The 27,881-nt window shown below is 42.3% G+C and overlaps 1 protein-coding gene across 2 annotated transcripts in view; it reads left to right on the top strand.

The window, feature by feature from the left end:
- The window catches only part of LOC146857594 (SIN3-HDAC complex-associated factor-like), a 50,964-nt gene that overhangs the window by 4,244 nt on the left and 18,839 nt on the right, over positions 1-27,881 (top strand). For both annotated transcript variants that reach the window (XM_085648152.1, XM_085648151.1), the window contains exons 3-4: positions 23,946-24,045; positions 25,867-25,984. In XM_085648152.1, the coding sequence (XP_085504278.1) occupies positions 23,946-24,045; positions 25,867-25,984 (218 nt within the window). The remainder of the gene's footprint in view (positions 1-23,945; positions 24,046-25,866; positions 25,985-27,881) is intronic.

Here is a 27,881-nt window from a genome sequence, read left to right as displayed (position 1 = left end):
GGAGGCATCAGGGATTGCTACAGTGGCCGACGCAGCACATCGCTCGGAGGGGCCCCGTGGCTCGTAGAGCAGAGATTGTCTGTTTGGGCCCGGTGTGGGAGGAACGCCTGGCCTGAGGCACGCATTGAAATCGGCTGGCCCATAATCAGTGAGTAGGTCCTGAGGGGGTCCGCTGCAGGAAAACAGCACAGTGAAAGGCCAGCTGTTTAATCGGACCCAGGTACGGAGCCCTTCACGCGTGGAGGCCCATATGGAGGAAGTTGTGGGCTCTGGTAGTGCGGATGAGCGTTGGCTGAAGGGCATCGCTAGACCCTGTGGCGCACATTGTAATTTGGCAATTGCGGGGTAACTGAAAACAAACAGACATTATCCCTGCCTTGATAGGCTCTGTGGCGCACATTGTAATTTGGCAATTGAGAGGAACTGAAAACAAACTCAGACATTCTCCCTGCCTCTGGGATATTACAGTAGTGCTGGTCCTTAGACTCCTCCGGTCTCTAGAGGTGGAGCTGTGAGACCCGACGGGCGCAGGGGTGCCATAATTCTGCCTGAGGTCGCATACCGGGGGCAAAGCATTTTGTTTATTGATTTTTGCTAATATGGGGAAACGTAAACCTCACCCGTACCCAAACCAAGTGATGGGACCCTAGATGGTTTTTTTACAAAAAGCGGTGGGGGCAGTGAATAAAGGAATTGAATTGGCCAAACAGCGATTGTCTCTGGTGCCTACCCTGGTGTTGCCACTTATCCCTGATCCTGATGCTACGGGAAATTTGCATGAGATTAGTAACAGGAATAACACTGTACCAAGGGCATCACTTCCATTATCACCCTCCATTATTGCTAGTCAGGGCAATACACTTGCCTTATTTAGCAAAGATGAGATTGCCATATTGCCTTATTTAGCAAAGATGAGATTGCCATACCAAGCTCGGGTGAAACTGGTGGCTCCAGTGTGGTAGGTGGTAAAAGAAAGCGACCTGAAGCGGCAGGTGTTGATTTGAAAGTGAAAGGCCAGTCACCAAGGGTAAAGCGTACTAAACCATCTCTTCCACTAAATAGCGGAAATGGAACTCTTAATGTAGGAGGAAAAAATACACTGATTTAATCGGGACACAATTTTGGAAAATATCAGCAAGGCCATTAGAGTTGCCCTGGAACCCATTTTCTCTCGTTTGGCGAAGATTGAAGAGCAACTTGTGTTACTTCGGCAGGAACAAGGGGCACATTTATCAGTTCAAGATGCGAATGTAACGAACTCCCTACCTAGTGAGAAAATTCGGATGGGAGGAAGACCCTCGCACCTACTCTGCTCAATCGGATCAACAAGTCCAACTTATTTCAGACAGTCGGACCTTGTTACCCAGTTTTAGGAGCAAGCTAATTGATACGGAAGGTAGGGAATTTGGGTCTTCTACTAGGATTGGACGAGGTGGAGTGGACAATGGGCAAGGTGGACAAATTGACCCAAGAACTCTAACATCTGGGGTAGTGAGAAATATGCAAGAAGTAATTTGGACACAGGGTATAGAGGACCTGCGGGCAAGGGGAGGGTATTATTTTAAACCTACCCCCTATATAGTTGTCTTGACAGGTGTTCCTCATCTTCCTCCAGGGCAACAAGAAAGCTGCACAAGTCTGGCAGCTCATTGGTGCTCAACGAGAATTCCATCCCCTTTTAATTGGCTCAATGTTATTATTATGGCTAGGAGGGTCGGTTGGTTGGGTTCTACAATTAAATCCCGTGAAGGGGATTGCATTGTACTTAATTTTAACGATGCAAGGTGTGCGTCTCTTGCCCTGAAGCATGTTATAACCTCATTTAACAATACAATAAAGGTTTTCCCTTTGGGCTTTTTTTACCCCCCTCCCCCAACAGGAGCCAAATGGGTGGCAACATTCTCTGAGGCATGGCCCAAAAAGATACCCTCCTCCCCACCATTCTTCATTTATCCATCCGGATCGCTTTGGTGTTCTCTCTGGCCTAATAGAGATTGATTGACTGCGTGCTCAATCTGGCTCTCTAGTAGATCGTGGATGGATATGGTTAGGGCCCTATGTCTTAGAGAGAAACATAGGAAGAAGCGGTTGTAGGAGTAGGCATGTAATGGGTTTACCTGGTTCTTTGGTGCCAAATTCTACTATCCCCAGTATGGTTCCAAGGACACCAGATGCCTTTATTGGACATCGAACTCCTGATCTTCATATGAATAAGGGAGAAGAGGTTTGTTGTGCCTTAATGAAGACTGTTTCATCCCTAACGTATTTAACTGGGGAAGGTACGGTGAGCCAGGTTACAATTGGGAACCAGGGTTGTGTAGCTTCTTGCAATACTGGGTGTAGTAATGCCCATGTTTTATCTTCTGTTGCCCCAAGTAATCCCTGTGATTTGAGTTCAAGGGAGGTAGTGTCCACTTATATGCCCCATGATTGGGTGGGGCCTATTGATACAACTAACCAAGTTGGGAGAGAGGGTTACATTAATGTATCCTCATTAATTCCATCCCCTTGTTATTTGGACAAGAATCCTATTGATAATGGGTGTAAGTATTCTTATGTTGAGAGTACTAATCCTACAGTAAAACCTGGCCAGGCAGAATTGCTAGTTATTAAGTCTGGAAATGATTTGATCCGGCAGAATAGTATTTTCCCCTTCCTCAAGATATTATCTTGGAATATTGCTGGCTTGGGACCAAAACTAGTAGATCCAGATTCGTTGGCATATATAGTCAATCAAGATATTTGTTTGTTACAAGAGACATGGGCGACAAAAAAAGTGTCTCTTGATGGGTTTACTAGTTCTAGTGTGGAGGCCAAACCTACAGCTCATTTTGGGAGAGCCATAGTCGTGCTTTTGATTTTAATTAAGAATGGCTGTTAGCAGCTCTAATCTGATCGTGATTGATAACTTAGATCTGATGGGGATTACTGTAACCTTTTCTTCGGATCTCCGTTTGACTATTTTTAATATTTATCTTGGGTGTTCTAGGGGATCGGATAAATCACCTAAATCACCTACACTATCTCCTTTGGAGGAACTTATAGACACTCTGGATTTTAGTATAAAAGTCATAGTAGCAGGTGATTTTAAAATCAGTTTTGAACCTTCATTGTATTTAAATGAGATAACTAAAGAGGAAGATGAAGTATGGGGTATACCACCTTTGACTGGTCCCCCTTTGAGATCGTTTTTCAGCACTGCCTTAGAACTGGCCTCGTTTACAATAAGCAAGGGCCTTAGAGCATGTAATGGGCGTACTCTCTCTGATCCTACAAGGGCAGCTACATTTAAGAGAGGGGTATGTACCAGAATTATTGATTATGTCTTGGTCGATGTAAGTTTATGGCCTCTACTGTATGATACGGAAGTGGTGGTATGCTTTGATAGTGATCATAATTCCCTTGAAGTAACTTTGACCAGTGACTCTTTAAACCAAGATAAAAGTAACCACAAAACTATGAAACCTGCCCCTGTGGTAAATAATAATCGCCGGTATGTTTCATGGCCAAATGTTATGTCTAATCAGGAACTGTTCTCACAGATTTACAAACTTTATTTTACATACTTTGAAGCATATGTAGGACTGAATATGGATGTAGTTCCTATTCTAGACATTCATGTTGGCCTGTCTAATGCCTTACGGGATACTTTTTTTTTTAACCAAAATTGTACTATTAGGACTTCTAATTCATTGATGGTGGAGACATGGTTTAATCCGGTTTGCAAGTTAGCCAAGTCAGCTTTGAGGAAGGCTATAATAGAGGGAAATAGTACTAATGTTAAAGCAGCAAGATCTCACTACAAATCTATCTTGATTAAAGCCAAGAGAAATTGGAATCCTAACTTATGGCAAGATATTTTGGATGCCGGAAAAAAGAATGACAGACTATTTTGACGCCTTGTTACCCAAAATAAGTCAGAAAAACCTAATTTACATCAATATATTTCCCCGTAAAAATGGGCATCTCATTTTACAATGCTTTATGCTTCTGGTGACTCCCATTTCCCTGATAGCACTAGCTTTCTAAATGTATGGCCTATACTAGATCCCACTCCTCCTATCGTCTTTAGCTTGGGTGAAACAATTAGAGCGATTGATTCGCAGACATCTGCTAAAGCCCCTGGACCAGATAAAATACCCAGGGACTTGTATAAATCTGAACCCTTAATATGGTCCTCCTATCTTGATGTTATTTAGTGCTATTGCAGCTGGGGGGAAGGTACCCGACTCATGGCTTGGAGCTGAAATTATAGCTATACATAAAAAAGGTGATCTGGCGGAACCATCTAATTATAGGCCTATCAGCCTCCTTGAACATGCCCAAAAGATTTTTTTCGAAACAAATCCTGATGAGACTTTTGGATTGGGTTGATACACAAGAGATTTTATCTCTCCTCCAGGCAGGTTTTAGACCCCAAGAATTAGTACAACAGATCAAATTTTTAGATTTATTGTTTTATATTGGAAATATGTTTTACTTCAGTAACAACAACTTTACGTGGCATTTATTGATCTTAGAGCAACGTTTGATCTTATACCCTTTGGCAATCCCTGATAAACATGGGTGCTCCGGCCAACCTAGTGCATTTAATAAATAGATTACATGTGAATAATTTTGCACAGGTCCGCTGGGGTGCAAATGGAGAATTGGCGGATCATATTCCCATAGTGCGAGGAGTTCGCCAAGGCTGTGTGCTAGCGCCCACCCTATTTTCTCTATATATTAATGATGTTGTGGACACCCTAGAACAGTGTAAAAATGACTCCAATTTTTACACTAACAAAAAGATACCCATTTTACTTTTTGCTGACGATTCCCTCCTCACGTCTAAATCTCCGATGGGCCTCCAAATTTTAATTGATACGTTTTTTAAATTTTGTAATTTGAGAGGCTTAGAATTGAATATAACCAAAACTAAGTTTTTTTTTTTTTTTTTTTTTTTTTTTTTTTTTTTTGGAAAGAAGACCAAAGGAAGTCTTAGTATTCATGCCGGGGGTGAGGCCCTGGGCAGAGTACATAATTTTGATTATTTGGGGGTCAGACTGAAAGACAATTTAGGGTGGGCAAATCAATTGGAGAAATCAAAATTAATTACTGAACACCGATCCAATTCCATTTTAAGGTTTTATAATCGAACAAACTCAAGTGCTATTTCCTCTGCTGTGAAAGTTTACAGAGCAACGGCTCAGGGTGCCACTCTTTATGGGGTTATGGTTACTCAGTTAGCCATTGCCAAGAACCCCTTTTTTTAGAAGGCTGTTAGGCCTACCATCTAGTACCCCATTAATCCACATGTATCTTGATGTTGGAATAAAACTAGTTGCTCACCGGGCCATTTTGAAAACTTTAATATATTGGATCCGACTATGGTCTACACCAGAACTTAGTCTTTTAAAGACTCTCTGGTAGAGGTAATGAACCTTCAAGGAGCTAGGGAAATTCCTTGGGTTAAATCGGTTTCTGGATGGTTTTCCAAACTCGGTTTGCAGAACTTGTGGGACGAGCCCAACTCTATTTTGAAATCTGATATTAAACTACTTAAATATAGGTATTGGGCTTATATAAATGACCAATCTGTTATTAATACCCGCAATGGCCCTGCAACTATTATGTTCTTGGCTCATAAGCACTCTCCACTATTTGAAGAATTTTTAGATTTAATTTTCCCATCTCCAACCAGAAACTTGTATATAAGATTTTGTTCTGGAATTTTACCACTGAGAATCCTTACAAGCAAATGGTCGGCAAACCAAGAAACTGAAATCTGCCCTATCTGCGACCTGGCACCCGAGGACAAAAAGCATGTACTGTTTTTTTGTAAGGAGTACTTTTACATACGCCGTAAATGGCTAGTTCCCATTTGTAATAGCCTTGCCACAGGCCGTCATCTAGAAGCCTTTAGGATCCTGAAAAGTGATGCATCACAAAAAAACAGTATTTGCAGTAAGTACATCTTTAGAAGCAATGTGGTATAGGAGAGCCAAAATCCTAAAGGCTCTGGAATAAGGAGTTTCGTTGGTTGATCATTTCCATTATGTATTGCAGTTAATTACATGTATTTTACGCACTATGCACGGTCACTTTTGTAAAAATATTTGCACAGCCCTTATATGGTATGTGAAGATAGATTTGCTTATGCACAGGAGGGAAATTGTTGCTGGTTCAAACAAATGACTGTAAAGTGAACCTGATGGTCAGAGTGGTCGATACTTCAAGTAAAATATATATATATATAATTTTAGTTTGTTGTACTTTTTATGGGATGTTTTATTGTGTTTTTATAATGTACTTAAACTGCCTGGAGGGAAATGTTAAAATTATGTACATTATTGCTATTATGAATATTTTAATGAACTGATTGAAATGTTTTTGATAATTGTAGTGAGGCTGTATTGGTGTATATAGGACCCAGTATTTTTTTGCTGTGAATTGATTGTCCGTTTGAGCTTGTTTTTATTTGTTGTGTGTGCTTTGATTGTTATTTAACAGAATAAAGTTATTCACTGGCTTTATTAAGATGTGAACTGGTTGCTAGGAGAGTGATTGCAAATATAAAGGTAATTATTGCACTGTGGTGTAAGCAGTCAATAGCAATGGAATATCAATACTTCACCAATCATTAGTTTTACTATCTGAATTGGGCATTCTGTTTAACACTTCCATAATATCCCTGTAATAATGCCGCAATGTATAGTATACCAAATTCATAGCATTAGTGTAGGACAACTCTTAATGCGACAGCGAGACTGGTAACCGGAACTAGACGCTTTGACCACATCACCCAATTGCTTAGGTATCTAAACTGGCTTCCCCTTAAGGCAAGAACTCAACTGAAAATTGCCTGGCTCACACACAAAGCATTACACTTCAAACAACCAAGTTACCTGGTAGAAAAGATTTGAATCTCAGGTGGCAGCCGCTACCTGAAGTGCTAAACTCTCTCAGGCTTGAACCTCCTAGATTCCGAAAACAAAAAACTTACACATGATCCTTCTCTGGGGCAGCACCAAGGATCTGGAAATTCATTACCACCCAAGTTACACTCTAACCCATCGACCCTCTTGTTAAAAAAAGAGGTAAAGATACTAATGAATAGATTCCTTGCATAATCTTCAAAGTCCTACGATACAAGGATGGTATCAAGGACAGCAACTTTCAGATGGATCATACACTTCGTTTACAGGAGAACCCTTGTAAGCTCTGCTCCTCTGGGTACCTGGATCCAAAGAGTCTCAGAGCATCAGCAAATGTACACCATGGAGTGGATAGAACAATAAAGACTAATGGAATATTAATGTACCGAATGTTGTATAATTGTGCTATTTATTGTAATACCCCATCGTGACTCTCACTCTGATTTTCTGTATTTACCTTTCATCTTGATCTTTCAACCCTATGTACAGCGCTCTGATACCCATGGGTCATGTGCGCACTTTATAAAACACTCTAAAATAAATGGTTCTAAATTTCTGTACGATTAAATCAGTATTACAGGCAATTGGGGGAAAATTGCAAGGTCTCCAGTTTCACAGCAGAGAAATCGCATATTTTGTCAGTTTACTCAAAAAAACAGGAGCTTCGTCTGTGGTACCGGTGTGCAAAGGATATAATTAGTAAATGAACCAGAGTTCAACATAGTTCTTAATCTGTATGTGATTAATCAAGGATTTTTGAGTATTAGATGAAACTATTTCACTCTTTTAGGCATTCCGAGAACCATGGGTACGACACTCAATGGTGCTTTAAATTGTTGAAGCAGTTCTACTGTGTGGGTATCAAAGGGTTAGTTCCTCCTTTGCCAAAGGTGGCCACTGATGGTTGACCCGATTGGCTAATAATCCTGTCGCAGAAAGACCTGAAGGTCAGATCTTGGTGCCCTCACACACCCGTTAGGGTGTCATGCTTAATCATTGGGCACTCCTCGTCAGGCTGGATCTACAATGCCTGACAGGCCTGGGGGCTCTTTGTCGGAGATTTTTTCGATCTGAGGACGCCGTATAGATGAGTGCAAGTGACAAGGGCTACCTAACCGTGTCGCTAGTGAAGTGAGTGAGTGCTGGCAAAAATAGGCTGTGGTATCTAATGCACGGATTTTATAGCGAATGAATACCAGGTCTAACTAAAATGTGGTGCTATCATGTGGTCCACAAAGTACCAGGATAGCTTCTGGTGTGAAGTGGTCAACATTTTTCGTTCCTCAAGTTCCCATGGTTCGGCCGGCACTTCGTCAGGACCAAAGGTTAATGAAGTATGCCCCTGCCTGGGGCTACTGGTCTCCCTCTACTAGTGGATGACCAACGAGGTTGATCGGCTTAACCCTGAGTGTATGCCGGCCTATTGTTCCACCTAGAAGAGGGAGACATAAGGTGGAAAGATTCATATGACCGGTGATTTAAAAAATAAATTCAGTCACCCTAGTGGTACTCTGGTACATCCATCCAAGTATCAAGGTTGGGTATCATGTGATCAGGCAAACACTCGCTCTACTAGTTTTTTGAACTGTGTAAAGCTGTTAAGTCTATGGCAATAGAGTTGAGGTACATCTATAGAAGAAGTCTCTTACCAAGCTGATTCCAGTTCGAGTTCTGCTGTTCTTACTGCGAGGGCAACAGGCAGTGGGGTGGTAAATGATTGACCGGGATGGAAAAGGAGGTCTAATGAAGTTCAGGGTAGGCGGGGCATTGCCCATGTCCAATATCCCCCCCCCCCCCCCCATTTTACAGGACGAAGTAATGCATCCCAATTATGCAATGGCGGTGAAGGTTCTAGTTGGTTGTTGTCGCTGGTAACATCTACACATTTTGTATTGTTGAATACCAGTGCCATCCCGTGATGCTAGCGTTTCAAGGTCTAACCACAGACGCAGGGGATGGGGGGGGTGGGGTGTGTGGGTGGAATATAAAAGTTGATACTGTGATGCTTGCAGTTCTGCTGTGGTCAGACCTTTACATTGACACACTGCTGCATTTCTTCCTGTGATCTGGATAATTCACAGCATGGCAGTTTCCTATCCAGTATATGTATATAAATCTAATGCCTTGTATGTGTTGGGGATTCTGCTTTCACCAAGGGCACAGGATGGGCGCTAGATCTTACATAAAGTGTCGAGGCCTAGCAGCATTTAGGGCCTGCTACAGTTTAGTGTGCTTGCGGGCAAACCGTTCCTTTTAATTCATCAAATGATTGTCCTATATTCATAGCATTATTCCCAACACTCGGGATTTTCTCACTGTAATCAAGAATCGGAATTTATAGTTAATACAGCTCCAATACCTTTAAAATAAACCTAAACTGTGATCTGCTGAGCTTATTTTCTTCAGGCTGGTTTAAAATAAGTGCTATTGAGATGAATAACACATGCATGTCAGTGCAAAGAAACCCCTTTGGTGGCAAACGTGCCCTGCACAAACTGACTTTTACTTATCTGTAGAATGTTTAAAAAAAATAATGTTGCGCCTTTACTCCTCCATCCCACTCTTGTCTTATTCCTCCTAAAAGCACCTACTAAATTGTGTCTTGCTTCACGTTACTTAGCTCAACTTGCAACATGTCTCCAATATGCAAATAAGTTGTATTTTTCAATAATAAGTTATGAACAGAGCATATGATTTCTCGGGTTGTTGCCTCCTGTCTTGGGCAACGTTTTCTTTATTGCAGCATATTGATTGACTGGGCATGATGTTTCAGTAAACGTGAATAACCTCAGTTGAAGCGATGCTTGTGAGGATAAATATTTAAATGGCCCTAGTATTTCTTCACTATTAATTTTAGAATATTCCCTGGCGGTTTCTGATCTTGGTGGGCCTTAAGTGTCTTTCCATTGTCCTACATTATTTTTAAGCAGTTGGATGTCTACATTAATTGTTTACCATTTTGCATGTTCAGAGTACAAGTCCATTCATCTTGAAGGGATTCTAGTGCAGGCTAGTTTCCAGGTATGACCTGGAGATTGCTTTAGCTGTTTAGCCTAATTTAAAAATAATAATTAAACAACATACAGCGGGGCTTGCGTCGGCCTTCATCCGTCACCCTTTTAACTGGCCATCCACATTTTGCTATTGGCAACAATTACAAAATAGGGCAACGAGTCGGGCATTTTGTCTACAAATAAGACTTTTCCAACTCAATTATTCTGGATTTCTGGCAAGCCAAACCCTTTGGTCTGCGTTAATAACTAATGTGTATAGTATCACTGTGTGCTGGTTGTTTTGGGGGGGGGGGGGGGGGGGAGTGCTGAATGTTTACTGACAGAGCAGCTACCGAATCCAAGCAATGGTTACAACACCAATCCACTTTTATTAAAATATTTTCTTAAGGACAGTTGGGGGAGGGTGAGCAGGAGGGAGGGGGGGCGGGGGGGGGGGGGAGCTCTGATCCTGCCCTGATTAGTGCTGGAAAACTATTTATTTCCTAAATAGTTTTTCTTTTGCAAAACTGAGCAGTGAATGCACTTGGTTGGTGGGTTTTCAAAAATGTGAGGTGATTTTTTTTTTTTTTCCTTTCTTTTTTCTTCAATCTGAGTATCACCACTCTATCTTCCATAGGCTTTTTACACTTCTTCCCTCTGGCTTTGAGCTGTAGTCAATCCTGAACATTTGCGATGTCTTTGCTACTGCTAGTTGATAGAGCTAGGACCTCTTCACTTTGTGCATAGCACTGCAACAACCCTGAAGGACTTTATTTTGCACTGTCCTTTTTTTAGTTCTCGCCTGCGCTGCTCTGGCGAGACATTTAGTGAGTGGGCTTCAGAAATCCGACCACAAGCATTTGCTTGTAGCCTAAAGCTTGCTGTTACGCGCGTGGGCACGCGCCCATCCGGCTTTTCTCTCCATCGGGCGCCATCTGGCTTTACTCTCGCTTGCTCTCCCAAGCGCCTTGCTCCGCCCCTACCCCACCACAGAGCGAGATCACTTTCGCGGCCGCGTCACTTTCACGGCCGCGGGGGTCTCTCGTTCTACTTTATATCTCCAATGCTGATGACCACATCACCTTTTCTAAATATTTTGCGACCTTTGGCAGTGTTTTTAAATGCGACTGGCAAACTTTAGAAGATTTACTTAGCGGCGCAACGAGGTAACGGAGTGAAATATATATATCTATCCAAAGCCTTTCTGGACTTTTATTTGATGGGTTGCTCGTGAGTACTTTATTTATATTTAATTTTAAATTTCCATTAATACCTTTTTATTGCACCGTGGCAGTTAAACCGCTGCCTGTTTTTTCAAATCTCTCACTAGCGCATGAGCACAGCACGCGCCCACTTACCGGTTTCGAATTCTTCGTATATGCTACCATCTCATCCTTGTGACAAGTGCCTTCTCACAATCTTACTTGCCTGCTTAGACGTTTTGAAGCACAGCGATGCGGTGAGCCACCCTGCTCGGCGTGCCCTACGTGCCGCCATCTTGTGGTTGCCTGGAGCTGCTAATATTTAGTGTGCTCTACACATTCCTTGCCAACCACGTTTTTACTTTCCAATTCTGAACGTCGTCATCCTGCAGCAGGCGGCATTGTATGTTTTGATTTATGATGTAGAGCCCTTCCTTTATATTCCTGGAGAGACTCAACATTGGCAGTTTCTTAAAGAAACAAAGGTACTGTTTCATGTCCTTGTGACCACTTCATTTCTTAAGCGTGACCTCGCTATTCTGCTGACATGTTCTCCTGCGCGCTGCTGTTCTGTGCCTCATCTGCCTACAAGGTTCGGTTTTCCTGATCCTATGACAACGATGACTACTTTTCTTATTTTATTTTTTCTGGAACATTTACAATGTGTGCTGTACTTATTTTCATGTATATTTCCTTTCAACTAAGTAGTCACTCACCGAACTCTGATTCTGAATATTTTATTTAATGTCTTGCCTTTTATTAAGTTAGTCATTTGCTTTGCTATAGAATACCATTAGCAAAGCAAATTGCTTTAACTTGATCAAAGGCGAGACCTATTGCATTTTCAATGCCTGTTTAAAATTTATATTGCAGCTGGATTTGTCTCTTGTCAGGGGGAGCGGGAACCGGCGTGCTTGAGGGGGTGGAATGGGGACCGTTAAGCGACAGTTTTGCGATGGGGAATGGGAGGGGGGGGGGGCTCGTTAGAGGTTACTGAAAAGGGCGTGGCGCTCAGAGTAAGGGATGGTACGGAGTGGTTGTGCAAGGAGGTGGGAATTCGAAGAACGACTGGGTGCCGGCAAGGGAAACCGTGGCTGGGGCGGGAGGCCGGAGTAGAAGGGAGCTGCACCCCAACGGCACCTGGAACAAGACGCTTCAGACATGGCGTCATTTCCAGGGCGGGCGCAGCTCCCGCGCCAATTTCCAAACTTTCCCAGTTTTCTGTTTACTTTTCCTCTCGTAAAGGAGTGGAGCCGAGTTTTACATCCACAGAGCAGGAATGTGCCTGCACCTCGTTGACGCGTTATACCGACTGAAACTTAAACCTCGACCAAGGCACATTCCAGAAAAACCTTCCTCTTAAACGCACTTGAATTTGACGCTCCACTCACTCCCCCTTTAACACGGGTAACGCACAGCACATTGTTTTCAAACTTAATCCCTCCTCCTGCCCCGTCATAAAACATTGTAACTGCTTTTAGAGCCCTCCACAAAATAATCTCACCCTGCTCTCAAGACAAATACCTGCCTGACACCTGAAGACTGACTTCTCCCTGTACTCTTCTCGCACCTTATTTCAGTCACCCACCACACCCCCATATCGCTCACCTCTGCAACCGTGGTCTCACGACCCCGACATCCCAATATTCCTCTCTTCTCGCCCATTGCTACCAGACACATGGGGCTGTGCTGTAGCACACCAGTGCCCGGCAAGCTACAGGAGGCCCAGAGCCATAGCGAGCGTATCGACCAGGAGATATATGAGCATGCCAAGGAGGAGCTCAAAGTGCTGCGGATCCTACTGCTTGGTGAGTGGGGCAGCCAAAGGGGGGAGGGAGGGGCAGCTTGTGGTGGATACACATGAGAGACTCGTGTGGAGGCACTGGGAACTACAAATGAGCGGACCTATAGTGCAGTTTTAAGTGTTTTTTGGGGCCGAGAATTTTATTTTGTTTCCCATGCTAAGTGCAACTTTGAATTTATTTCCCATTTTCAGCTAATACAAGCTAACATGAAAAAAAATGGAAATAGGCAAAACGGCCGAAAACTCAAACTGTCTGGTATCCTTCAGCCAAGCAGCACCTAAGTAAAGCTTGAAAAAGCATTGCGAAAGCCATTTCCTTTTGCTTTATGACACGTTTTTTTTTCTTGCATTTGCAACATTTTACATGGAATTCAGCACGTAACCAGCATGGTACTCCCCTTCTAGAAAAAACACAAGAAGGGTGATTTTGTGGCTTAATTGGTGGGTTTTAAAAATCACAAATCCTGGCATTTTCAATGAAAATGAAGGCACTGATGGGATTGTAACCACTGTATCTGATATCTCACAATTTTCTCATTAATTCTTATCTTTCCTTGATTTGTCCATCCTTTTCTCTTTATATGTGTATGCTTCTCTGGATACACAGTGACCACGGACTGTGTTGGTTAAAGCAACTGGGATAGGGCATAAGACAGGAAAACGACAGAGATAAAAATGATGTAGCGGGAGAGGTGCAGTAACAGGAGGAGATTCAGATAGAGATAAGTTAAGGAGTGACACTGGAAAAGAGAAATGTGAGGTGGCCAGAAAGAAAGCTACAGAAAGGTAGGAAGAGATAGGTAGTGAAAGAGTGGCAGAGAGATATGTACGGTTTTAGGATGCAGTAGAGAGAGATAGAGGTAGAAAGAAAAAATTGCAGGGAAAGTGGTTTGGTTGTAGAATACAACGTAGGGTAGGAACAAGAGTGATGTAGAGGCCAGAGCAGTGAGTTAATGAGAAGTATAGAGGAGGAAAATGGCTAAATAAATGAATACATAAATAATATATTAAACATTTGACCGAGGATGCAGCCTAACGGCTAGAGCGGTCGAGCTGGGGAAACTGGCTCGAGTCTGTAAAGCGCTCTGTGCGCTCTGATACCCTCCGGTCGAGTATGCGCTATGTAAAACAAAAAAAAGGTGGTACGCCTCACTGGGGTGGCAGGAAGCGTATCCAGGCTTGGGGGCAGCAGGCTGCAGTGGAAGCGCCACGCCACCCACCAGCACACGGTGAGAAGGCAGCGAGTTGGAAGGGCTGTGAGTCGCTCCGTGCGTCGGCAGCGAGGGGGGGGCAGACTGAGGGAGGTGCCGCATGTGAGGAGCAGTGTCTTGGAGTGTGTGAGGCCTAGCGGGCCAGAGAGACACTGCCAGGGCCCCAAGCGGTCTAGAAGTGTGTGGAGACCTCGCTGGTTTAAGTTCCCCAAAATCCGACTTGTCCTCCAGGCTAAACTGTCGTCCTCGTAAGATGGCGTCTGACTGTCCACAGTCCGTGCGGACACGCGCATGCTGTCTGCTTTGGACAAATGGCGAGAGCAGCCATCTTTGTCCATCCCTACGCGTGCATGTAAGCCTTTGAGAGAATCGATTGCTCTGATCTACTGGGAGAGTTTGTTCCAAGTTTTGGGTGTAATGTAAGGGAATGCGTACCCTGCTGTTGCGCTTTTGCGAATGCCGTCGGGGTGAAAACTAGGCTGAGTGTAGGGCTCTGGTTAGTGGAAGTATATTTGGGTGTTGAGGTGTTTATTCGGTGTTGTGCAAGGCTTTGTATGTATGCATGAGGAGTTTGAGCTGGCCGCGTTTGCGAATGGGAAACAAGTGGAGGTCTCTGAGGTGAATTGTGGATGCGGGATGGGAGGTTGAGTCTTGCAGCAGCGTTCTAGGCTGTCTGGAGTCTGCGTGAGCTACTTGGCGATTCCGGCGTAGAGTGCAGTGCTGTTGTTGGGTCTGCTAATGAGTGCGTGTGACTGTTTATCTAGTGTTCTGCGGCAGCTATTGGAAGATTTTCCAGGACGTGCGTAGGATGTGGATGCAGGCAGTGCTCGATGCACTGACTTGTGCGATCATATCAAGATTGTTGTCCAGATTCTGTCACATATGTATGAGTGGGGGTGTGTGTGTATTTATACATGTATATTCTATCCAATTGCTGAGACTCTCCTAAGGCATCCGTAGTAAAACAGCAACCACGGACTCTTGAATGCTTCAAATGCAGTATTTTTTATTTAGCAAATTATCGGAGATATATGTGTGTGTGTGTGTGTGTGTGTGTGTGTGTGTGTGTATGTATGTATGTATATATATATATATATAGTCCCAACACAGATTGCAACGAGCTGGTTTAAAGAAAAATGGCAATTGCTGAAGATTTTGATGTACAACATATGCTTAATTTTTTGCTACAACGCTAGCAATACTGGTCAGATATTTTTGATTCTTTAGTGCAGGTCTTCAGCCTGTAGATGTATAGTAGTTTAACACACACATTGCAAGATCTTTCCCTTAGATTAAACCAGAATCAGACGTCTGAACAACCTACTTTCAATTGCCGTACGGAAGATCCGAGTCAACCGGGAACTCTCGATTCACCTCAAGCCCTGGTGGAACGCTTTCTGCTTATTAAACTGATTAGAGTGTAAGATCATAAAAGTAAACTAATCCAAGTTAACGCCCTATATACTCTGGTGTATGTTCAGAGTTTTAAATGGACGTGTTTTCAAACCCTCCCTTCGGTCCATTGCAACAAAATCCTGATGGTCGTCCTAATGTTTCATAGACTTTACCGACTGGTAGATTTTATATAGTAGAATGATGTCCTTGTGTCTGCTGCTCATTATTACTGCTGCTGCCTCTGTGGTCCTTGTCCTCTATCCTCCACCTGCTACCTTTCTATCTTTTTGTACACCTAGGAGATGTGGTATATTTTCGCCTTCTGTTGAAACCTAGATATCAGTTAACACATTGAACTTACAAAATGTGCAACTCGCATTCATTATTTTTTAGCAGGTGATAAATGGATTGTGTGGCAAAGCTCTAATTTCCTTGTTAAATATATGCTTTATTCTTATACAAGAAGCCTGGGCTGTAGTTTTCTATTAAAACATTTTGTAGATGTAGTCATATCTAATGAGATCTCAGTAGAAAAATCTAATAGGCCTTTAAAACAAATGTGCAGGATAACATTGCAATCAGTGAGCCGGTTCTATTTCTGCGATGAATGGATCATCCCCTGTCGGAAAGTATCGGGCAGTCATACACTGCCCCACATACATCAACAAGGGCTGCTTTGTGTGTGTACCTTAAGGGCTACCTACAGGTGTGGGAAGCTACAGCTGATGAATATGCTACAGATGAGAGTAATTGATGGACATTAAAGCGCTTTAGGATGATATATTCGCCAACAGAATGGTCACGCAGCAGCGTGCGTTCACTGCTGGTGCTAGCATGGGGATGTGACCATTATCCCCAATAATTTCAACAAACAAAGGGTACAAAGTTCATTGCTGCACTCCTACGGGTCTTCAAATTCACAGCTTTTATTTAGCAACTGTAACCAGCATGTCACCTACGCGTTTCAGCCTTTCAGTCTTGTACACGGTGGCTGGATATGACTTTCTTCAACATCAGGCATTGTGGTACTTGTACTCCACTAGTTTTCCCTTTATAATAATTGCGGTGTTTGCCACAATTACTGGCGATTAAATCAACCATGAATATATATATCAAAGCTCCTGGACTACACCACAGTCCGTGTACTTGCGGACGGGTGCCTCTTCGCATGGGGGTGCTGAAAATAAACGCTCCGTTTTACCAGTGCCCAATATGCACAGAGTGATGCACTCGCAGGGGGGGCGGGGGGGGTGGAGGGGGAGTTCATGGAAGAATTATTAGAACTCTGCAGCAAACAAGACGCGTTTCCGCAGTCGCCTTCGTCAGTATGAGGCTCGCTGGAAACGGTCACCATTGTATCGTTTTGTCAGAATACAAAAATGAGCTCATTCAAATGAATTGGCCAGCGCCATGTTAACATGGTAAATAATACCGCAGTGCCGGTATATTAGCAACTTCACATTATGAACAATATCACAATGGCAAATCATTGTAAATGTTATTGATCATATCGGATAAATAAATTACTACAACAATTTATGTCCTGAATGGGCTTGTCAAACTAATAGACATTGCGGACAAACTTCTGTCAAACACACAGTGACGCCACATTGATGTAATATTACTGCTACCCACATCAAGTATCAGCGTTTCATAAATTGATAAACATCCAAAATTATGCTCTGGATGGGCTAATCAGTCACTCTTCCTATGTCCTATTATCCCCACTGCTAATCCTCCCAGCATACAATTCATAATCCAATACCACATAAAATATTTCATATGATGCCCCTTCTGTTTCCTGTTACAAGTGCGTCCAGCCAGCAGTTTAATGCAACAAATATGGACAAAAGGAAAGAAAAGATAAACTAAAAGATAAAAGGTGGATACAAGAAGTAAAAGGAGGAGAAATAGAATATACAGTTCATCAGTGAGCAACAATCAATCTGCATCAAATCAAGAAAGAAAACTTCACCTAATACTCATCAGGCCTAAAAATCATCAGTTTCCTAAAGATTACACCTATTAATCTACCTGCGTCCACCTAAGTGGACTGACAGCTCCTCATTGCTGTTCATCCCTTTTTGGAGCCTTGGTCTGTATGTCTATGAAGTAGCGCAACTCCAGCCTCCCAAGCCTCAAAATTTGGTCCCCTTCCCTGGAATTGATTGCTGCATGATCGAGTCAAAAATAGGACAATAGGTCCCTATTGCTCTCATGATGTGTGCTAAAATGTCTGGCAATCGAGTAGGTTGCATCTTTTCTGGAAATAGCCCTCATGTGCTCTAGTATGCAGACTTTAGTGGGATGGATGGTGCACCCAGTATATTTTAACCCACACGGACAGACCAGACCGACCGTATACGGTGTACTGCATGGTAGAAATTTGCCAATCCTTTTTGGGTTTCTCTAATCCTGGCACTGTGTACGTCAATGTTTTCTTACTATTTTGACAGGCTTTGCACTGCCGGCAAGGGAAGAAACCATATAGGTCTTTCTGAATTGCACCTGCCTTTTCTTTCATGTAGTGACTGCTCACCAGACCGTTCTTCAGAGACCGTGCCTTCCTAAAGGTTATCATAGATCTCGCCAGTATATCCTGTCCTATGATAGCATCAGTTCTCAACGTGTGCCAGTTCTTGCACATAATTTGCCTTAACTGGTCAGAGTTAGCAGAGAAATTGGTGATTTACATTGAATTTGCCTGTTTCTTTAATGACTTTAGGTTTATCTTTTAATAGCTTGCACCTCGGTACCAGGCTGACCACCTTATGAGCTTGTTCCAACGTTTGACTACCATAGCCGCGGTAGCCAAATCTCATTATGCTGTCCCGCGCGGCCCTCTTGAAATCACCGTCTCTGGTATTGTTTCTCTTAATCTTCAGGAGCTCTCCATATGGAGTGCTCCTGATCAGACGGCGCGGGTGACTGCTGGTGGCGTGAATTATAGAATTTCCCGTCGTGGGTTTTTCTGTAAAGTTTAGTGCATAGAGTTCCATTTGATACATATACCACCAGATCTAAGAAGTTTACCGAAGTGTAACTAATTTCTCCTGTTAATTTGAGATGAACCTGGTTGGTATTTAGAACCTGGATGTATGTCTGTGCTGACTCTATAGAACCTTTCCAGATTAAAAAGGTCATCAATGTACCGATGCCATGTCCCTATGCTTGCTGTCCATGCACTATTGTTTTCTCCCCATGCGACCTGCTTCTCCCACCACAAATAAATTTGCATAACTAGGGGTGAAGCAGGTCCCCATCGCTGTACTGGAGATGTCTATAGTGCTAATCTTGATATAAAAAAAATATTATTGAGACAGAACTCTATCATTTCAAGTAACATGGTGTTATGTTCAGTATATCTCAAAGAACTGCAGTTAAAGTATTGTATGGCTACCAGCCCATCATGATGTGCAATGCATGTATAGAGAATAGAGATGTCCAAAAAAATCAGTTTCCCACTTCACATCTTCTAAGTGTTGCAAAAAATCCTTAGTGTCTCTTATATATGATGTAAGTCAGGTTACAAATTCAAACAGGAAATGGTCTATGTGGGTTGAAAGATGTTCGGTTAAACTTCCTTGTGACGATACAATCGGCCGACCTGGCGGGTGTCTATCTTTATGAATTTTGGGTGGATGATAAAAAGTTGCGATTTATAGGATTCAGACAATGAAGATGCATATATTCATCTATTTCGAATATATTTCTCTCATGCCATTTATTTATGAGTTGGTGAAAATTCGAAATGCTTTTGATGGTATTCCTTTCTGGTTGTTTTCTCATAATACTTGGCATCAAGTGTTGCCGCAATGCTTCCTGGTTATAGTCTTCTCTAACACAATGTTCCCCCTCCTTGTCTGAGGGGTTGTATACAACAGACTTGTGCCTACGGAGACTGTCTAGTGCATGCCATTGTTCTTTAGTGAAATTATTCTTTCCCTTTTGTCTGCGGAGAAGATTGTTTTTGCACCTTAGTAGCAGCAGATCCTTATTCACTGCTTCTACAAACGCATCTGGTGGTAGTCGAGGTACAAATGTCGATAACCGTTTGAACAGTGTTGCCAGCGCTTTGCTCTATTCCTGCAACTTCCATGTGGGGGGAACAGACCCCTCTGATCTCAAATTTTCTAGAATGCACATAGTATCAAAATCCTCTCCCGTTAGGATATCTGTAGTCAACGGTTGCCTCCCAGATTTTTTGGGTCTACCCATTGTTGGTCTCAATTTAAAATATTTGTGAAGTTTCAGCTTGTACGTAAATTTTAAATAAATCAATTTGTCTGTGTGTACTCCAATTCCTTATGTGGGCAGAAGGACAAGCCCAGTTTCAGCACAGATTCCTCACTTTTCGATAGAATCTTTAGATTTACAATAGTCCGATTCTCTTCTGCTGTTCTTTCTTGTTAAATTTTTGGCTCCTGGTCACCGGCGGTGATCTATTGTAGTTTCTTCAGCCACTTGCCCCCTCTTCTTGTCTGTCTGACTTTTTGATCCAGTGGTTTGCCCTTGTGGCCCCTTTGCCAGGACTGCTGTATCAAGCGAAACTCCTCGTGAAAAGGAGTCTTCTGTTTCAAGGCCCTGGATAGATTTCTACTCTCTTCGCCGGACTGTTCATTGTCTGTGTCAGACTCTGAGCTCTCCACTTGTTACGCTTGAAAAAGTTTGTTTCTTTTGAAGTTCTCCTCTTGGTGCGTCAAATTTCTTTTCAAAAGTCGGAACTCTGCCTTGCGTGTAATCTCGCTCGTCTCTCTCAAACCTCTCTTGCTTCCTCTGTTTTTATTTTCTGTTCATAGTTCCTCAAACGTTTTTTCATCGATTTCTTTTAGATCTTCCTATCTGGTCTTGTCTTCGTCCTTCAAGATCTCTCCCACAAGGGCCTGAATAGCTGAGTGGTTTCCCTCTCACTCCAGGCAAACTTGACAGAAATTCCCAAGATACCTTGGCAGGAGTTCGCCATGTGCTCCGCCCATTCTTCTAGCAATAGTGGGTCAGGGTTCTCATAGGTGGGGACTGTTTATATCCAGAGTCCCCTTGGAACTCTATTTTCATCGATGTAGCGTTGCAAATACATGGCTTCCCTCCATTTTTGTATGTCCCGCTCGTGTGTTCTTTCAAGGGCTGTGAATTTTGAGGTTAAGTTTGTGGTGTCTCGTGTTTTACTGTTGCTCTCTGCACCAGTTACAGAACGTTTTTTAAATGTATCCAGTGCTGCTTCCCGGTGCTATGATTCGCGGAACATTATCCTCTGTTTCGCTCAAGCATTACCATCAGCTTAACAATAATGCTGCTCTGCCCCCTCCTCCTACAGCGTTAACAAAATCACGTGCGTTAGTTAAAGTTCATAAATCGCTTACCAATGAAGTGTAATTTGATCTTCCATTAGTTGTCTTCAATAGATCTACGCACAGCGCTTTCTGTGACACTCGTGTCCGATTCAGAGTACTTCAAATCCAAGGACAATCCTTGCGTGGCGGTGCACGGAAGCAAAAACCAAAGCTGCCGCATCTACACCATAGTCTGTGCACTCGCGGCCAGGTGCATCTTCACATAGGGGTGTATCCGTGCTGAAAATAAACGCTCCATTTTACCAGTGCCAATACGCACAGAGTGATGCACTTGCGGGGGTGAGTTAATAGATTTATTAGAACTCTGCAGCAAACAAGACTCATTTCGGCAGTCTTCTTCGTCCGTATCAGGCGCGCTGGAAACTGTCGCCATTTTATCGTTTTTTCAGAATACAGAAATTAGCTCATTCAAATTAATTGCCTCGCACCATCTTAACATGGTAAAAAATTCTGCAGTGCCGGTATATTAAAAACTTCTGATGCACATTATGAACAATATCACAATTCATTGTAAATGCAATCCATCATATCGGAGATCAAAAAAAAAATTACTTCAACTATTATGCCATCTTTATGAAATTGAACTCCAAATCCCAGATGTAGGCATTTACTGGACACTTTGCTGGATATAGCCTCTACAGTTTGTATTAGTGCTCCAGATGAGGCATCAAGAACGTAAACCATATTCTACACCAAATGGACAGAGTATTCCCGAAGAGACCTTCAGAATCGATGTGCTTACTGATTTCCCATCCTTTTCTGAACGTTCTAGTTCTTCTCGTGCACACAGATGTTCCTTTTGCTCTTCCCAAAGCAGCCTCATGGTTTACCCAGTCATCTGATACAAGGTAACCAAGTTGACTAGGCTTTTTTTTAGGTTGAAGCCCACCAGGTGGCGCAGTTGTCTGGGCTGCTAACGACATCTTGGGGGACATTCGGAAAGCTTCCCTGGGAATGCGTTGCACCTATTGCTTACTATTGTCTTTGTAGTTTATAACTCACATTTGCTTGCTTTCTATTTTCTGGTTTTAATTGTTTTGGGCTGTCCAACTTGAGTTTGTCCCTTCCCTTGACCAAACCCTCTTTACTGCATTCTTCCATCAGTACTGAATCTGTGAACATGACTTTAAATCTTGTTCTTATCTTTTCACACTTCCTGTGCAATCAAAGACCGAAATGAAATGTCCGGATCTGTCTTCCAAGGAGCTTGGTGTTTACCGTTCTGTCTGACTTCAAAGTGAGAGAATTTATGTGCCCAGCATGCTGGCTACTTGGATTATGCTATACAATGTGTTATTGTCTTTCTATTCCCCCCCCCCCCCCCCCCCTAGCTTAAGACAAAATGTATTTGTCTGTAAATGAACTCTGCAGATATTGCAGAATATGGAAAGCGCTAATGAAGCAAATTGTTTTTGTAATTCTAAAGTGTGGTGGAAACAAATATTTTAATATGATCAAAAGAATCGGTTCACTAGGTGGTGACATTTCCACACCGTTTGTATCTTGCATACTTTTATCAATAAAACTGTCTGTGCAAATGTAATGGTCATTTCAATTGAAGATGTGTAATGGCAGTGCGCTACCACACACTACACTTTACACAACACTACACTATATTCTGCCTGACTCTACACTGCTCCACTCCTCCCTGCAGTCTACTCTGCACCACTTCATCTATGCCACTTCACTAGACCTCTAACCACTCTACGCCAAAGCACCCTACCACACACTACTCTTCTATGCGCCACTGCACTCTTCGCCACTGCACTTTACACCAATCCACTCTAATCTGCCTTGCACCACTCTACTCTATGCCACTATGCCGTTGCACTCAAAACTAATGCACTCTGTGACATTACTCTGCACTCTACAACAAGGAACTCTGCACCACTCTACTCTACACTATTGCACTATATTTGCATATAGCTATGTCTGAACTGGGGTAGCGAACTGAGCTAAAGAATGATGGATTCAACCCAGATCTGTAACTGGAGGTGAGTATATGAAAAGTTTCAGCACTCTATCCATCATCTCCTTGTGTTACCTTTGTACAACATAGCTAAAACATATTGGCAAAGCCAATAGCTTTTACATAGGCAATACCTATTTGCTTTGCCAATGCTTGTTTTACACGGGTCACTTGTGATGCTACTCTACATGTTCTGCCTTTTGTATCTTAAGAGGAGAATTGTGTACTACTGCTGCCAGGATTGTAAATGTTTGTTTGTGGGAGTCCTTTGGGGCTGCTGCACTTTCTGTGCTTTTAGTGCAGCTTTGTGAAAACCTATATGCATACAAAGCTCAAACCTATTGGCTTTCTCAATTCTTGTTCTTTTAGTTGTGTGAACAATTGACGTTGCCTGGTCATGTTACTGATATACTTTTCTGTATAAAACTGTGTTGAATTCTTGTACATTTTGTCCATGTAGCCTTAGTAAAAATTAGGAAAGAAGGTATATATTTTTTTTAAACCTTATAAAACTTGTAGAAGGCATGGTTTGCAAAAATGTTTAGATCCTAGGATTTGGTGCTAAGGAACAAGGTTTGAAAGGTGAAAGTGAAATGCTGCGTTTTTTACTTTTGAATTTCCCCCACAACTATAGCAGTTTCAAGCGCGTTGTCGTACAGACAATGCATAATTCTCTTATAACATGCAATCTTTGGCTCAAAAAGGTGTACTGCACCTAAAAAGCTCCCCTCACTTTAAAACCCCTTTGTATTGCCACCATGCTATTCTAGATCGAGATACAGAACTCTTAGTACAGTGACTAAAATGGGCTTTTCATTTTTTTTTTTTTTTTAATAGATACAGAAACATGGGTTGAAACAAAGACTGCTTAGTACGCTCACCAAATGATCTCACTTTATTACTGTGCTCCACAATCCTAATGCCTCCGAGTAGGACCTGTTAACGTCTTTACATTTATATGGTTCTTTTTTTAGTAAATGCTGATATTTTCTCTATTTGTATAGAGGAGCACATTTTGTGTTCTTCTGGAGAAGATTCCCATTATATTGCTTTTGTTTTTGGCTAAGAAAAGAAATATTGGTAACCGTGGCATCTGTTTTTAGGTTGCGCGAAGACCGTACTGGAGATATCTGCAATGCGTGTGTGTTGCTGGTGAAAAGATGGAAGAAACTTCCTAGTGGTTGTAAGAAGAACTGGAATCATGTAAGTAAAACCTGTGAGTGCAAGTAGGCAGCAGGCTATACACCATAAGCTGTCTTAGTTTTCAACTTTTAAAACAATGAGCACATTTTCCACTGCTGCAAAGTCGAACCAGTGAAAAAGCAACTTCCATAGTACAACCAAATATGTGCAGTCCGAATGCTGTTTATCAACCAGTGACCCTCTCGAAGAAAAGAAGAAAAAAAAAAAGCCAGTTAAACTTTTATTTAATACGAAAAATGTGTAGAGTAATTGTCTTTATATGACCATCCGCAACTCCAAGGGAGCAGATAAGTAAATTGTTAGGGGGCGAGGAAGTGGCCCTTTACCTCTTTCACATGAAACGCAAGGCTGGACCTGAAACAGCCTGTCGCTGTCCTTCATCCTTTGACACTGTTGTATACCAGAGCTAAAATGTGCATGGTTTGAGCTAAGACCTACACACCAACTTGGGTTCTTAGTTGAGATGTACTTGAAAGTGGGTGGTAAGGGTAAACGCTGCAGCGTTATCACTGATGAAATGTTAAAGGGTGTTTCCTTTCTAGGGAGACCAGAGAGGCCTGGTTGGGATACCTAATGATGTATTTTGAAAAACACACCTTTTAATCTAGATCTCACATTTGATACTGTATGTTGTAGTGCTCTGCCACCAAGGTTGCTGGATGTGAGCATTAGAAGCAAACTCTCTAATGGTTATTGTCCTTCTTTCTACAGCTCGGGCAGTTTCTCTGCCCTTCGCAAATCTGCATCCCATCTTTTAGCTTGCTGAGGTCTAGGGAGTTGACCTGGAGTCCCGCGATTTACAACTACATAGAACACACCTAGTCACTTTAATTCATTCAGCCTTATTAATTTTTACTGGTAGACCGATAGGACACATACATTCATCTGCATATACATCTGTGATGAGGTAGGTAGAGCAGTCGCATGTTTCCTTTTGACTATGGCAGGGTGGGCACTTGAAAAATGTGCTCAAGAACAAGCGAGAAAATATGAGGTGGTAATCTTGAAGTCCACTGTTTCTGAACTGCTAAATGGGGGCAACCTTCAGCACAACTATTGACCAGATCAGAAACAATACCTTTCTGATGGAGAGGGAGCTTTCCTCGGTTGCTAAATGGATTTGGTGACTTCAGCAAGCTTTTTTTTTTTTTTCTTTTTTTTTTTTTTTCTTTTTTCAATTCCATTGAGGAAAAGCCTACACATGTTCCTCTGTGAATACATATGTTCAGTGGTCACATGTCTGTCCTAGTCTCCCAAGTCCTTTTTGGTAAATGCCGTTCAAGGTAGTACGCAACTCAGTTTTTGTTGTGAGACTTCACCACTTGAGCAAGCTGGCCATTTTGGAGTGATTACTTTTATTTTAAGAAAAGCATTAAACCATGATGGCCATGCATGCGTTGCATTTGTGGCTGTCTGGGGAGAAAGAAACTAGCATTTCCAAAGCCAATCATAGTCTCTGGCAACACCTTTTGCCTTTGCCAGTGCTCATTTTCAATGTAACATTTTTGTAACCCCAAACCTGCACTCGCACCTCTTTTTAGCTTAACATTGCTACATGGTTAAAATAGCCACCTTTGAACATTGTAAAAGTTGTAAAGGGCTTTTTGCGTTGTTTTATGAAACATCTTGTTTGTTTAATAGAGAGAGGCACATTGGAGGCGTTCCCTTGTTCTGCCATAGTCGTTTGAATATATAGCAGTTTATATACCCTAGAATGAAATGTATGCAACTTATTTAAGAAAAAAAGCCAGTGTTATTTTGAAGTTTCATGTAGACCAAGAAATCGTTGCTATTAACTGGGTTTTGTTTGCTCTTCTATAGGTAGTGGATGCACGAGCAGGACCAGGCTTGAAACTGATGAGGCCCAGAAGATTTAACAGCATCCTTAAACACAAGCAGAAGAGGAAGCTGAGGGCCTTGCGGAAACTAAAAATGCAAAGTAAATGTAACTGCTGATTACCATTTTCTGTACTTGTGAATACATCACACTATTGTCATTCAGAAATTTGGAAATCACGTGACAAGTGTTTAATGATATTTCAGTGGAACAGATTTTTTTTTTTTCCTATTGGTATTGAATATAAAAGGCTCGTATATTTCTGTGGTGAAATATCAAATGAAACGAGGTATATGCCACCGCATTAGAAAACAACAAATGTTTTCTGCTCAGAAGGCCTTTTAAACACCGCACAGGTCTTACTCACAAGTGTTGCACCAGTACTCCTGCGATGCATCATTGTTAGATGTAGTTCAGTTAACTCCCTTTTTGCACACCAATAATTAAGTCATAGTGGGAATTGCCTGACGCAGGCTTCAAATTTTTTAGGTTTGAGTCGGTTGAGTTGAGGAAACACTAGCTTGACTTTCATAGTGACTACCTCTGCCATTACAACTCTTGTGAATGTATCCGTATAATTAAGCTCACAAATTCCTAATTGCAATTAATTGTCCGTCTCTGCACCTTCCAGGATGTCAACTATTGCCACCCCCAAATAAAATAAGTAGGGAGTAAAGTTGGGGAGGGGAGCTGCTAATAAAAGCACTGGATAATATCTGCGCAACAACTCTATTGGCAATTGGCTTCCCAACATCCTCTAGATGCTGATCCTGGCACAATTTGAGGTGATTAACATTGCGTCCAGGATTCCTTGAGCGCGTCAGCTGGAAACCTGAACCTGCTCCACTACCAGTGGCTGAGTTGAAGTTATTATGCATCTCTAAAAGGTTACATTATGCAGCTTCAATTTGAGAACAAAATATGCATTTCACTTTTCTAGTGACTACTTAATCTCAGTGGGTGCTTCAACATTTTCTCTTTTTTTGGTACTTTTTATTCATCAAGTTTTATTCATAGATCTTACAGTTCAGAGACGGCTGGAAGGAATTTGTTAGTGCATACCATATATACAATGGCGGTTCAACATGGTCTCATATTCATTCAGTATAGATCCCACTTATCTCTTCATCCGTTAAAATAGGTGCAGTGTTGCATATATTACAATCAAATTTTAGCCCTTCATATTAGGGTAGCAGATAGGCCATGAGCGGGCTCCAAATGTTGTTTGGGAGTAGTGATGATGATGGTAATTCCTCCGCGAATAGTTGCAATTGCTCTTTGCAATTTACCATGTCGTTAATCCAGTGTTTTAACTTTGGGATACATTTTTGCCCCCAAATTATAGCCCCTCTTCTCCTTGCAAGCAATGTTACTGCCACAAAACGTCAATGAGAGGGTTGGAGCGACTCAATATGACTTAGAAGGCACAGTTGTGTGGTATGGGGCACAACTCCGACACCATAACTGTGAGGACATCAGTTATCTCGGTCCAGACGTGGTTAACTTGTGGGCATGACAAGGCCAGGTGAAGAATATCCGCTCGCTTTGCTCTGCATCTGGAGCAATTTGCATCTAAATACACTCAGTGCATATCTGAAAGACCTGGCTTGTGTTTGTTGAAGATATTTGAAGTGTATAATGCAGAGATGTTGGGAGTGAGTGTACAGCAGAAACCCTATTTGTCTACAGAGAGAGGCGTATCTAATACAGCACTCCATCTGTCAAAGGCTTGTTGCATGTCAGTGTGCCTTTCCTTCAGGGTTGCATTGTATAGTATAGTGATAAGACATTTACACGTTGAGCTGGTAAGCAGGGCTTGGAGGTATCAGAGTGGTTGTCTCTGAAGGAAAGGACGGATATATAGCTTTTTTATAGCGCCCCACCGATGAAAATGTATGTATGTAAAGGTAAGGCGAGGGTTTTGTGGTTGTCCAGGGGAAAGCTCTGGGAGTGATATAAATGATCCACATGGGAATACATTCCCTATTGTTTTGAGGCC

The sequence above is a fragment of the Triturus cristatus genome, chromosome 3_2 (assembly GCF_964204655.1).
Source record: "Triturus cristatus chromosome 3_2, aTriCri1.1, whole genome shotgun sequence".
NCBI lineage: Eukaryota > Metazoa > Chordata > Amphibia > Caudata > Salamandridae > Triturus > Triturus cristatus.
This window is presented reverse-complemented; position numbering and strand designations above follow the sequence as displayed.